At 45.8% G+C, this 13,256-nt stretch overlaps 1 protein-coding gene across 1 annotated transcript in view; it reads left to right on the top strand.

The window, feature by feature from the left end:
• Nucleotides 1–778: 778 nt before the first annotated feature.
• GRIN2B (glutamate ionotropic receptor NMDA type subunit 2B) overlaps nucleotides 779–13,256 on the top strand; it is a gene marked incomplete at both ends in the record, with an annotated part of 290,912 nt that continues 278,434 nt past the window's right edge. Inside the window, one exon of the mRNA XM_082665235.1 lies at nucleotides 779–1,189. Within this exon, the coding sequence (XP_082521361.1) occupies nucleotides 779–1,189 (411 nt within the window). The remainder of the gene's footprint in view (nucleotides 1,190–13,256) is intronic.

Genomic DNA, 13,256 nt, shown 5'->3' with positions numbered 1-13,256 from the left:
GCTTATAGTCTGGGACTTCTTAGCTTTTCTGAGTCTTCCCTTCAACATCCATAAAATGGTGATAATAATGTTTTTCTTATTTGCCCCCTGCTGGTTTATTGTAAGGATCGGAGATGTTTTTAAAAGTACTGCCCAAACAACATATGGGCTGTTTTTGATTTAGTATTAAGAGCCGGATGGATTGCTGAAGAATTTTCAGGCTCTTGTCCACCTTTGAGGTGAATACACAGTAAAGGCATCAAGAATGGGGGCTTATGTATCTGTAACTTCCTGTATCCAGCTCTTCCAGACCACGTTTTGTAGGTAACCTCTGCTGAGCCCATTTTGCTGCTCACTTTGCCTGGCCTTTGCCATCCCTTGGCCCCGAGAGCAGTTCAAGGATGGGTTGTGACAGGAGTACCGGGGATCTCGCAGCAACAGCCGGACACGCTCTTGGAGACTCCTGTGTTCGTGCGCTTGGTGTGACTTGCCTGGACCACTTACCTCCTCTTTCCGTTGTTTGTCCCTGTCTGTTTGCTGCTGATGGCTATAGCAGTAGCATCTTTTAGTGTCTTGCTCAAGGATTTCTGATGCTTTCGGAAGTTTTTTTTCCTCACTCTGCTGTGCAAACATAAGAGATAAGAAACTAGGCTTGAAGATAGAAGCTGGGTTTGATGATCAGTAAAAGGAGATAAGTTCCTTGACTTGCAGTATCTAGCCTCTTCCCAGACAGTCATGTAGTGTGGGGTGTAACGTTACCATTCTCTCTTTGTGTTTCCAGGGAGTCGACGAGTTGAAGATGAAGCCCAGAGCAGAGTGCTGTTCCCCCAGGTTCTGGTTGGTGCTGGCTGTCCTGGCCGTGTCAGGCAGCAGAGCTCGGTCTCAGAAGAGCCCGCCCAGCATTGGCATTGCCGTCATCCTCGTGGGCACTTCAGACGAGGTGGCCATCAAGGATGCCCACGAGAAAGATGATTTCCACCATCTCTCTGTGGTGCCCCGTGTGGAGCTGGTAGCCATGAATGAGACGGACCCAAAGAGCATCATAACCCGCATCTGTGATCTCATGTCTGACCGGAAGATCCAGGGCGTGGTGTTTGCTGACGACACAGACCAGGAAGCCATCGCCCAGATCCTTGACTTCATTTCAGCCCAGACTCTCACCCCCATCCTGGGTATCCACGGGGGCTCCTCGATGATAATGGCAGACAAGGTAAAAGGGGGCCGTGGTGAGAAGAGCCTGGGGGGTATGTGCTGAGAACTAAATGATGCCTTTGTTTGAATGCCAAACTCGATTATGAAAGATGGAGTGTAACCAGATGGTAACCAGAGGTAACCAGAATGCACTGAGTGAATGGATAGACCAGGAGCTAGTCTAGTGCTTTGGAGTTGAAAGTGAGGGAAAGATGCTGGTGTCTAGAAGCTCCTTTTGTTTGGAACAGGTTTGTGTGTCCATTTGTTTGTAAATGGATTCACTGAAATGACTAAGAGATGTTGAAGGTTGTAGCTCGGTGGTACATTTTCTTCAAATACGTGTATGAATACCTCCTTCAAAACTTTAGAAAGGTGTGCTCTATTCTTCCTCGATAATACATGTTCTCCCCCCATACCAGTTTCAAGAACATAAAAAGCAAAATTCCCTGAGGCAGGTAATTGGTCTCCTTGAAGATTCAGATATCCTAGAGAAGTACTTCTTGCTAAGGTGTCCAGGCTCAACACGCATCCCATCTGCACATGTGAATGGATTTTAATCCATAGAACCAGTTGCAGCTGTGTTTTCCCCAGGCTTAGATTTGAAGGCAGTGGTTCTTAACCTTGACCGCACATTGGAATCACCTGAAGAGCTTTCAGCACAACCAATGCCTGGGTCCCACCCCTACAGGTTCTGGAGCACAGCCTAGGCTTTAGGAGTTTTAAAAGCTCAGCAGGTGATTCTTGTGTGCAATTAAGGCTGAGAACCACTGCTTTGAGGCCGCAAATCAATCATAGTCTCTCCTACACTAATATTAGATTGTCACACGACAAAGTAATTATCACGTGACATCAATGCTTATTCTCTGACTACAGGAAAAAGTGTTTTGTTTGTAGTTATGTTTTGTTTTTACATTTTTCACTTACTTTTCCTTGCTTTGTACAATGAAAGTACAGTCCTTTTCACATACATATCGTCTTTGCAGTCATTCATACCTTAGAATGGTCCATTTCACAAATGCAGTATTTGTTGTGCATCACTTTGGGTTTCTTAAATTGTTTCTACTTTTGCATTGTCATCTTATACTTCTTAGTGTCACTTTCAAAACCTCCTTCAGTGTTGTACTGAAAAGACGTGCTGTGGGCTTAACGATGTTCGCAAACACCTCAAAACCTAGCACAGACGCCGCAAGCGTGCTACTTGGCCAGTTGAGAACCACCAGGCCACAGGGCTTAACAGAGTAAAATAAGCTTGCGTGATCACTATCGCCATCTGTCGGCAGCAGGCAGAGATGTCTGTTTCGGAGCTTCCTTTGTTCAGTCTATAGAAGTCAAGTGGAGAGTGCTGAGTGCAGGGACTTCATGCTTTCGGTAGCGTATGAGAAGGCTGTTGTCGCATTCGCATGCATGGGTAAAGGCACAGGTAAGGATGTTAGAAAAAATGCTGCCCCGAGGAGCCCATGCTAAGGGAAGTGGGATAAACTTGAATAGAATGGAAAATACAGGTGGACTTGGCAACACCTACCGAGTGTTTGCTTCAGGTAGATTTTTTAAACATCGTTGCCCTTAGCAAAGGATATTATATTTTCGCAGTGGTATTTTGAGGGCACAGTTTGCATGGAAAGAATGCCAAGATGGAGGAGCCCAGTTTTTGAATCATGAATAAGTGCAAACTTACTTTGAGAGCAAGTCCGGTGAAAATAATTGATTGATTGATTGATTTAGCGTCTGTGGACTCGTGCACAGCCTGTTATTTCAGGCTCCCCCCTCCCCCCATCCCAGTGTAAAAGGTTGTTGGCTAAACTGGTTGGTTGCTTCCCTGCTGTGTCTCTTACAAATGCATAATAACAACATAAGAATATGAAGAATGACGCAGGCCACGTGGAGAGACTGGGCTCTTTTGTTCAGTGATGTATCCTAGGTGCTTCAGAGTGTTTACCGTGTGCTGGGAACATACTGCTTTGCCTGCACTGTCTTAGTTAATACGCTTAACAGCCCAGTGAGCTAAGTGGTATTACTTATCTCCATTTAGCAGATGGGAAAGCTGAGGCTCAGAAAGGTTAAATAACATCCCCAATTAGGCTGCTAGGAAGTGGAGTCCAGGACTGGTTCCTGGCTCCACAGACCATGTGCTTGACTGCCTCTCAAGAAAATGGAGAGGCGGGTTAAGGTCCCTCATACCTTCCTCTTCTTTACTTTCTCCTCTGTTACGTAGCACTGTGCTGAACGTTATCTGCCTAAAAGTGACGCGTCACTTGGTTCATTATGGCAATACCGGAATCTGACTAGAGGAGAGGATTAATGAGCTATGAAATGGTGGAGGCTTAGGTGTAGCCTAATTCTATAGGGGGCCCCTTGGCTACCAGTTCCAGGGGTCAAATGGAGGATGGAAGCCAGTAAGGGGGATTTTTCCGGGTCATTGTAACGAGATCCCCCTCTGGTCTCCTCCCCCTCCCCCCACTGCAACCACACCCCAATATCCCATCTTATCTTTTTCTCTCTCCATCAAAAAAAGGAGGTAGGCAATGATTGTTAGGCACTTTGCTAAAATGGCCTAAATAATATCTAACTGACTTTGGACCTGAAAAGAAGAGTTACTGAAAGGTAGGTAGAAAGAGGAGAAAGAAGGAAGAAGCAAGCAGGAGGTCCTGGTGCCACAGAAGCGGGAGGGTTGAAGGCTCAGTCATGGAGTGGGAGGCCTGGATGGGTGGGGGGCGGCTGCAGGGGATGGGTGGGGCAGCGGGAGGAACTGCCCCCCGGACCTCCGGGATCCAGAGGGCAGCAACACTGAGATGCTGGGCAGCTGTGCAGAGGGACGTGCGCAGGCCTAAAGGACCAGCCGGAAGGCAAATAAAAAGTCCCCCAGAAATCAGAGAAATAAGCTTTGGGGGCAAGTTTCAAAAATAAAACACCTCAAATTCTAAGGCCAGCTTTTTTATTTTTTGATAGAAGTTATTTTTAGTACCATGACTGTATCTTACCAATATAGAATGGGGACACAGAGTTTGACAACTCTGAATCCACTACGGGCAATAGGACAACACGTTTGAAAGCGGAACTAATGCAGAAAATGTAAGAAATACAGCTTTGCTGTGTTTAAGGCATAGTCTTGAAGGTTCAGTCGCCACCTGAAGGGTGGTGAATAAGCCTTCCATTTTGCTTCCTCCTTCTATGAGATAGGTAATTGCCACTCTGTTTTGACTCAGTTGTTTTTTGTGTGTTTGTTTCAAATAAAACTTATTAAGTGTCCTTGTGGAAGATTGGTTTACAGGGAGGAAATTCCTGATTCAAGGAGTTCGTGATGGAAGAAAGGTAGCACAGTTAGTTACAGAGACTTTTTGGCAAAAGTAGGGAGATATAGTTCAGCATCTGATCAAATAGATTACGCTCACTTTTTTGCTAATGCTAATTAATGTGCTAATTAATCAGTACAAACATTAATTAGTCTCCACTTTCCCATTGAGGAAATGCACCTCGTACCATGGCAGAAAGAAGCATGGGAGCTGATAGAGCAGAGCTGTTCTAAGCTCAGAATTCGGACTCAGAGCAGTTTTAACCATCAATTCTTAGATGTGGGGATCTGGACAACTTACCAAACCACTTACGCTAAACCTTGGTTTTCTCGTCTGTACCATGGGGATAATCATATATCCATTATAGGGTTGTCGAAGATTAAATGAGGTAATACAGAGCAGCTGCTTCACTAAGTGTCCAGCACAGCATTCAGCAGGCTAAGCTGAAGGTTGTATGGAGCAGTCTGAAGGAAAGAAGGCTTCATGATACAGGAGAAGCACGGAGAGGAAATAGGGTCACAGCCAAATAGAGAGGCGCTTCACAGCTGGAGACCAACCGAGAAGGGAGCTCAGGTGAAAACCGGGGGAAGGGCTCTGAACTGTGTCGGGAGCTTTGCTCTTGTCCCACCAGGGAGGCCCAGGCTCATTGGTGGCGTAGCCGCTCCAGGGCCAAAAAAGGGCACATTCAGTTAACGAAGAACTCTAGTAAGGAAGGAACTGCTCGCGCTTGTTGCAGAAGACCGTTTAGAACAGTAACGGGGCCCATTTAAAAATGCATGAGGTGGGCTTCCCTGGTGGCGCAGTGGTTGAGAGTCCGCCTGCCGATGCAGGGGACACAGGTTCGTGCCCCGGTCCGGGAAGATCCCACATGCCGCGGAGCAGCTGGGCCCGTGAGCCATGGCCGCTGAGCCTGCGCGTCCAGAGCCTGTGCTCCGCAACGGGAGAGGCCACGGCAGTGAGAGGCCCGCGTACCGCAAAAAAAAAAAAAAAGGTATGAGGTGATTTTTGGCAGTTCCCTGCCGAGTATAAAGAGTCTACTTTATTTTGCCTTTTGTTATAATTGCTTTTGTTCTCCCTGAGATCCTGGATAGGATGCCCGTCAGAATCCACATGATGAACTAAAGTGAGACATACTTTCATTCCTTTGCAGGAGGAAAGGAATGCTGATTTGCTGCTGATTTGCTGAAACCTTTCTTGGGTTTTCAGATTTTAGCTCAGAGAGGTTAAGTAACTAATCCAGGATATTACAGCTTACAAGCGGTGGAACTGGGATTCAGATCCCAGAAGTACCTGTTTTGAAGCCTGTGCTTTCTACTTATGCAGTTCTGCCCCACAAAGCACTGCTCTAAGAATTGTCCTGTGTTTCAGTCTCCATTCGCAGGAGCTTTGGAAATTTAGGCAAACAAATCACTTCAGCGACATGATACTCGGTTTCTAGTTTATAAGTGTTAAATTTTGTTTTCTGCCCTACCCACTTGACAACATTTTGAAGATAAAGTAAAATCGTTGGAAAAATGCTGGGCGAACAGATACTTTAGGTGAGCCAATTAAAAATTGGGGACAGGGAATGACAGTCACTGAAAACGATTTTGTCACTAGCATTAGGGCCAATGAAAATGGCTTGAGCAGGTGGTAGGAAGGAATACAGAAAGTGGAAGTTACAGTAGGATCAGGCAAAAGGGTGGAAGACCCAAGCTTTAATGCTGCAGAAATGGAAGAGAGAAGGTGTGCTGAGCAAAGGGTCAGGGTCTGGAAACAGATCGGAGTGATCTTCACTCTGTTGATCAGAGTGGAGTACAGTAGGTAAGACGTGTGTCGTGATCCTTGTTCCTCCCTAAAGGACAGGTGAACAGATTCTTACTCTGGCATCTGTTGCTGTGATTGTTTCATTTCTCCATTTATTGGTTGAGAATTAATACTTTTACTAGCACTCTAATTTTCTTTGCAGAAAGCCACGTTTTGGAATCCACCTGGGGCCAGGAGGATGGCCCTTACTCTCCTTTGGCCCCATCTTCCCTCACTCTCCCCCTGTTCCCTACTCCCTCCCCCCACCCCGACACCTAATGGCAGTATGTTTGGAGACAGTAGTTGAGCCAACTGTGGACTGTTACCCTGTCAGTATCTTAACTGCCTTCCATCTGCTCATGTGGGTTTCTATATCCAACATAATCTTGAAACCAAGATGGCCATGCGATTCATACCCCACTCTATGCTTCTTCCCGGATTTGGGGTGACTTTGAATTTTTTTTTAACCTTGCTTCTTAGTTGTTTGTGATACGGTATTTCTCGGGACAGCAAACTTCAAGAGCAAACTGTGGTGTTAGAACATTCTTTGGTGATGAGCAGAGTTAAGTCATAGAGGTGGGAGAGGCAAGACAGTAACAGAGCTGCTGTCATACGCCAGCTTTGTGCCAGGCATGATGTTAATGAGCATTTTAATCCTTAAGCAGTCCTGTGAGACAAGTAGCATTATTTCATTTGATGGGAGAGAGTTTATGTATCGTGGCCAAAGTCACACAGCTAGAAACATAGTGGGACTGGGATCTGAGTCTTCTTTTAAAATTTTTTCCGCCGACTTTAAAACTTCCAGTCCACACACTGAGGAGGTCAGAAAAAAGCCAGGATAGAATCGTCTGGGGGCCTGGCGGTCCGTTACTCCTCTCCTATTTTTCCTACTTCCTTGAACTGTACTTTGGGGGAAGGCGAAAGGGCAGTTCTCTCTGAGACACCATAGACGTTGCAATGATGCTGCCCTCAAGCCTGTGTGGGTTCCAGGACTCTACACCTGCGTCTCATTGGCCAGCGTATCTGTTCTTTTCCAGTTGGAGCTGGGATTTGCTTTCAAGAGACCAGCCACTTGAAGTCCAGGTGCAGTTTTAATGCCTGGAAAAACTGAGGCTCCAGAAATTGCTTTAGGCATTCACAGAAATTAAGGTGCTTGTTGCTAGAAAGTAACGCGTGAGCCATCACTTCTCACGCAGCTGGCAGGAGGTGATGGTGTGTCTGTGGAAGGAAGGAGATGACATCACATGGAGGGAAGGCGGGCTTTGTAGCCAGTAGGCTCAAGCTCTGCGCATTCCCAGTCATGTGACTGTAGCTGTGCTCCTTAAACACTCTTAGCCTCCAGTTTTCCATTTGTAAAATGGGAACAGAAATAACACCTGGATCCTAGTGGGGTTTACCAAGCCTTATGAAGCAGCGTGCCCAGCGCTTGGTAAACCGTAGGGCCTCAGTATACGCTGTCCTGTGTTTTCCTACACCAGACCTTACCTAAATCATTTGAAGAAAATGGGACTCTAATGTTTTCCCATTAACCGAAAGAGAGGGGCTTGGGATGTCAGTGCCCTTCATTTTAAGCCCAGTGGGTCAGCAGCAGCTCCGTGGGTTCCACCTCTGTGGCCATGCAGTTACTGACTGTGCCCTGATCAGGACATGTCACAATTTTCAAAGCAGAGACATACAGTGATTTCAATAAACGGATACATATAGGATGTAAGCAATGAAGATAAGCCAAGAACATTAAAAAGGAAAGCAGAGCAGAATTAAATAGTCTTTGAGTCCAGGGTTACTCAACCATTTGTCACTGTTGATATAAAAGAAAAAGTGAGCAGTGAGATGAGGGGAATATTAAAAGTACTAGGTAGGAAGTAGTAATAGGTTAAAGACATAGGAAGGAACTTAATTTACTAAATGTCACCAGCCAGGTTTTATCTTTTTAATTTTTTTGGCCTCACCGTGTGGCTTGCAGGATCTTGGTTCCCCAACCAGGGATTGAACCCGCACCCTCGGCAATGAGAGCATGGAGTCCTAACCACTGGACCTCCAGGGAATTGCCTCACCAGCCAGTTGTTAATAGATTACACTGATATTGCTGAAAAACTCCTTGGAATCTGATTTATACGCCAAGAATGTATTTTCGTTCCCCTTTCTGAGACTTCTGTGATTCTATCTTTTTGCCTCATTCTTAGGCTTTATATCTATATTTTATTCAACATTTTATATATATACATATTTTAATTCATTTTTATTGGAGTATAGTTGCTTTACAATGTTGCGTTAGCTTTTACTGCACAGCAAAATGAATCAGCCATACATATACATAGATCCCCTCCCTTCTGGACTTCCCTCCCATTTAGGACACCACATGCATTGAGTAGAGTTACCTGTGCTGTACAGTACGTTCCCCTCAGTCGTCTGCTTTATACATAATATCAGTAGTGTATATGTGTGAATCCCAATCTCCCAGTTCCTCCCACCCCACCCCTTTCCCCCTTGGTATCCATACGTTTGTTCCCTACATCTGTTCTCTACATCTGTTCTCTATTTCTGCTTTGCAAATAAGGCCATCTATACCATTATTCTAGATTCCAATATATATGTGTTATATATGATATTTGTTTTTCTCTTTCTGACTTACTTCACTCTGTATGACACTCTCTAGGTCCGTCCACGTCTCTACAAACGACCCAGTTTCGTTCCTTTTTATGGCTGAGCAATAATCCGTTGTATATATATGTACCACATCTTCTTCATCCATTCCTCTGTTGATGGACATTTAGGTTGCTTCCATGTCCTGGCTATTGTAAATAGTGCTGCTGTGAACATTGGGGTGCATGACTCTTTTTGAATTATGGTTTCCTCAGGGTATATACCCTGCCCAGTAGTGGGATTGCTGGGTCGTATGGTAGTTCTATTTTTAGTTTTTTAAGGAACCTCCATACTGTTTTCCGTAGTGGCTGTATCAGTTTATATTCCCCAACGTAATATTTTGATTCTGTGGCTTAAGGGTTCACCATGTATGAGAGTAATGTTCAAGGCTAGTTTTATTCCGTTTTTCTGAAGGCAAACTACTTTACCGCTTCTATCCTATTTCACAGGCACAGGGAACCCCCGAGTTTATCACGGGTTGTTAGGAGGTTTCAGTGAGAAAGAGAACTGACACTGATCGTTTGCTTTCGTCAGGCTCTGAGCTGGTCACCTTAATGTGAGCTTCATTTATATGTTGCTTCTTTCAGTTCTTTCACTGCATTTGTAAGGCATGCATTTTGTCTGCATTTCACAGATGAGGCAACTGTAGATCAGAGAGGCTGTTTTGCCCAGGATGTTTCGGTATTGATTGCTCATGATGGCTTAAACCAATAGGTGTTTATTGGTGTCTCAGCACAGGGCTCCTGAGGTTGGGGACTGCTGGGGCTGGTGCAGTGACATGGTGAGGTCAGGGCTGACCGCTGGGATTTTCTTGACATTTTGGTAATTGTTGCGAGGAGGCTGCCCTTGCTCTAGGCGTCCTGCCCCAAACCCAAAGCAGGGAAAGCCAGGGGGTGGGTATCATTAGATCAGGAAAAGTCTTCCCCATATCCTTGATCTCATGACCCCAAATCATGTCACATGGCCACCCCTTTGGAGGTTGCAGGCTCTCTGGTGGAGGTGGCAAAGGGACAAGCGTTGGGACCAACTTTGAGGTTGGTCAACAGGCAGTGTCTCTCAAAGGAAGGAAGTGATGACCTAGGAATTCAACCAATGTTTGTGTGACTCTAAAGCTCAACATCTCTCATGTGAAATTTCTCCTGCCTTACACCAAACTCTGCTTTTGTGCCCTTGGTCCAGTCGCCTCACATGTCCTCCAGAACTTTGGCTCATCAGTTATATCCTTTTTCTCCTTAATTATCAACTTATTCCTCCCTGCTGGCATCTGCCCTCTAGCTTAGTGGTCCTCAGGAGATGTACTGGGGGAGTTTTTTGGATGATGATAATGACTGGTCTGTGTGTGTGTGTGTGTGTGTGTGTGTGTGTGTGTGTGTGTGTGTGTGTGTGTGTGTGTGTGTGTGTGTGTGTGTGTGTGTGTGTGTGTGTGTGTGTGTGTGTGTGTGTGTGTGTTTGCATGCACCCAGTACTGGCACTTAGAACACAGAGGCCAGGTGTGTTAAGTGTCCTGCAGTATACATGATAGTACCCACCAGTCAAGAATTGTCTTCCCCAAAATGTCAATTTTGCCCTCTTGGAACATGCTCAGATCACTCTCATATTAATAAATAAACAAACCTGAAAGCTTTCCTTGACCCTGGTTTTCCTCCCTCGCTCTTTGTTTTCATAGTTAAATTCCTTAAATGCTCATCGGAAATTGCTGTTTTCAATTCATCGTCTTTCCCTTTATCCAAAATGCCAAATCCAAGTGGGATTTTCAAGTCGTTCGTGACCTTCTGTGGCACTGAACACCGTTGACCCTTTTAGTGCTATTACAAAAATTACGATGACAAGAGTCATTAGGTTTGTCACAAACTTGGTGACAGTGGGAACGAGGATGAGTAGAATTTGGAACGTGGGTGGATCACAGGAGTGGAAACGACTGGCAGGCAGTTGGATCTGGGACTGGAGGTAAAGAGAGTGGTCTGGGCTGGAAGTTAAGAGATGAGCCTCATTAGGATGGAGAGGGTCGTTGAAACCAGGAGCGTGGAGGAGAGGCTGAGAACGAACGCGGGGGACGAGGAGAGAAGTGTGTCCAGGACAGAACCCCCACTTGAGGGATGAGAGGAGGGGGAGATGGGAAAGAGCTAAAGAAATTCTTAGAGAGATAAGAAGAGAACAAGAACGAGGAGGAAAGAGAGGCTTATCTAAAGCAGGAGGGAGCAGCTGCCCAGTCCGGGGTCAACCCCGGCCACTCCCTTCTCCTCAGGACACTTATGCCAACAGGAGAGAAGCCTTGTCGTGGATCCCCTCCCCGCCGTGCACTGCAGTGACCTCAGCGGGCCTTCTGCCCTCTTGTCCTCCCCGCCACGTGGCAGCTTGCCTGTGTGGTTCTGTAGAAACTCAAATCTGATGGTTACACTTTCACTTAAAACTCCATACCGGCTTCCCACAGCTGGGACTAGGACATCCTCTCTGATGTGGTCCCAGGCCACCTCTCCAGGATTTTCCCTTCACCTCCCCGCCCTTGAACAGCAACGTGAGGTCACGCTAAATCAGTCACCGCCCCTCGTCTGGTCCTGACCGTTTTACATCTCTGGGCCTTGGTCAGTGCCTCTTCCTCCTTTTCCTCCCAGAAGCACCTACTACTCACTTTCCAAGAGAAATCATGGTTCTTCTGTGAACCCTTTTCTGACTCCCATCTTCACAGAATTTACTAGTTCTTTTTTTTTTTTTTGCACTTCACCTGTGCTCTATTTAAGCTTTTATTATAACCCATCCTGTTTACTTATCTGTCTCATTTGCTGTACAGGGGGCTCCTTGTGGGCCAGGCCATGCTTTACTGACTTTCGTGTTCCCAGCACATGCCATAATGTCGGGTGCATAGTAACAGCCCACTGTTGTTACACAATTAGCAATTGTTAAAATGTACACTCCATATACACACTCTAGTGGGTTGAATGGTGGCCCCGAAATGCTACTTCTGTGTCCTAACTCCTGGACCCTGTGAATGTGACCTCATTTGATAAAAGGATCTTTACAGATGTAATTAAGGATCTTATGAAGAGATCATCTTGGATTAGCCAAGTGAGCCCTAAATCCAGTGACAAATGTCCTTCTAAGAGGTAGAAGAGGAGAAGACATCTACACAAAGGGGAAGTCCTTGAAAGAGGCAGGTGCTGGAGTTATTGAGCCACAAGCCAGGGAAGCCACCAGAAACCTGGAAGAGGTGAAGGAAGATTCTCCCCTGGAGCCTTGAGAGGGACCACGACCCTGCCGACTCTCGATTTCAGGCTCCAGCCTCCAGAACTCTGAGAAGAGAGATTTCTGTTGTTTTAAGCCGCCAACTATGTGATACAACTTTCATGGCAGCCCTAGGGGAGTAGCAACACTCACATGGCAGTTAAGAGGGGGCATTCTGGAATCTCAGTGCCTAGATTGTTTCCTGGCTCCACTGTTTACTGTGTGACCTTTGGCAAATAACTTGACTTCTCTGAATCTTAGTTTCCTCGTCTATACAATGGTGGTAAAAATAGACCCTGTTTCTTAAGGTTTATGAAGTAAAGTTATTAAAAGTGCTTAGAAAAGGCCTGGCAAATAGCAGGAATCAGTAAGAGTGGGTCTGCGAGAGTTTTTCAGTAAGTTTCCATTGAATAAATGAATGAGTGAGGGAGTGATGTGAATAGAAACGCAAGCCGTCCACGGCAGGATCTGAACTCACCTAGCTCCCGGGTACTTGGCTCGCGTATTCTGGACCTCCGGGGCCTGGGACAGTGCTGAGAGGTGAGGTGTCAGAGTTACTCAGCTGTTCTTTGGTGGAACTTCAGGGCAGTGAGGCTTGTCCTTTAGCATCCCTTTCTGTCCTCCTCTCTCCTTGGGTTTGGTTTTGCTTCTTTGTGTACCTGTGCACGTGCGTGTGCGTGTGCGTGTGTGTGTGTGTGTGTTTGCCGCTGCCGTTAGTTGCCTGTATCTTTCTCTTCTCCAGTCCTAAGGATGGAGCATCTCACCTAGGGCTGCCCTCCTAATCCAATGTCATGCTTTCAGATTTTTCTTTTTCCCTCCCCTCAAATAAAAGCTCCTGTTTCTTTTCCCTTTATCCCCTTTCATTTCGTACCTTTCATCGTCCTTATCACAACTGTAATGAATCATAATCGTTTTTTATTAGCCGTCTGTCCTGCTAGACTACAAGCTTCATGAGGGCGGGGGCTATGTCTTTTGCATTTTTGTGTCTGCAGAACCTAACATATAGCTTGGCGCAGAGTAAGCCCTTAATACATGCTTATTTAAATATATGGGTAGATTATTATTTCAGTGCAACGGATATTAGTCGCAATTAAGAGAAAAGTATTTTAAGCCTCAATAAAAATGGACGGTAGGATTAATCTCTGGTTG

The sequence above is a fragment of the Grampus griseus genome (assembly GCF_964374135.1).
Source record: "Grampus griseus genome assembly, chromosome: 11".
Classification (NCBI taxonomy): Eukaryota; Metazoa; Chordata; class Mammalia; order Artiodactyla; family Delphinidae; genus Grampus; species Grampus griseus.
Note: the sequence above shows the minus strand (reverse complement) of the source record. Positions and strands in the feature narration are given on the sequence as shown.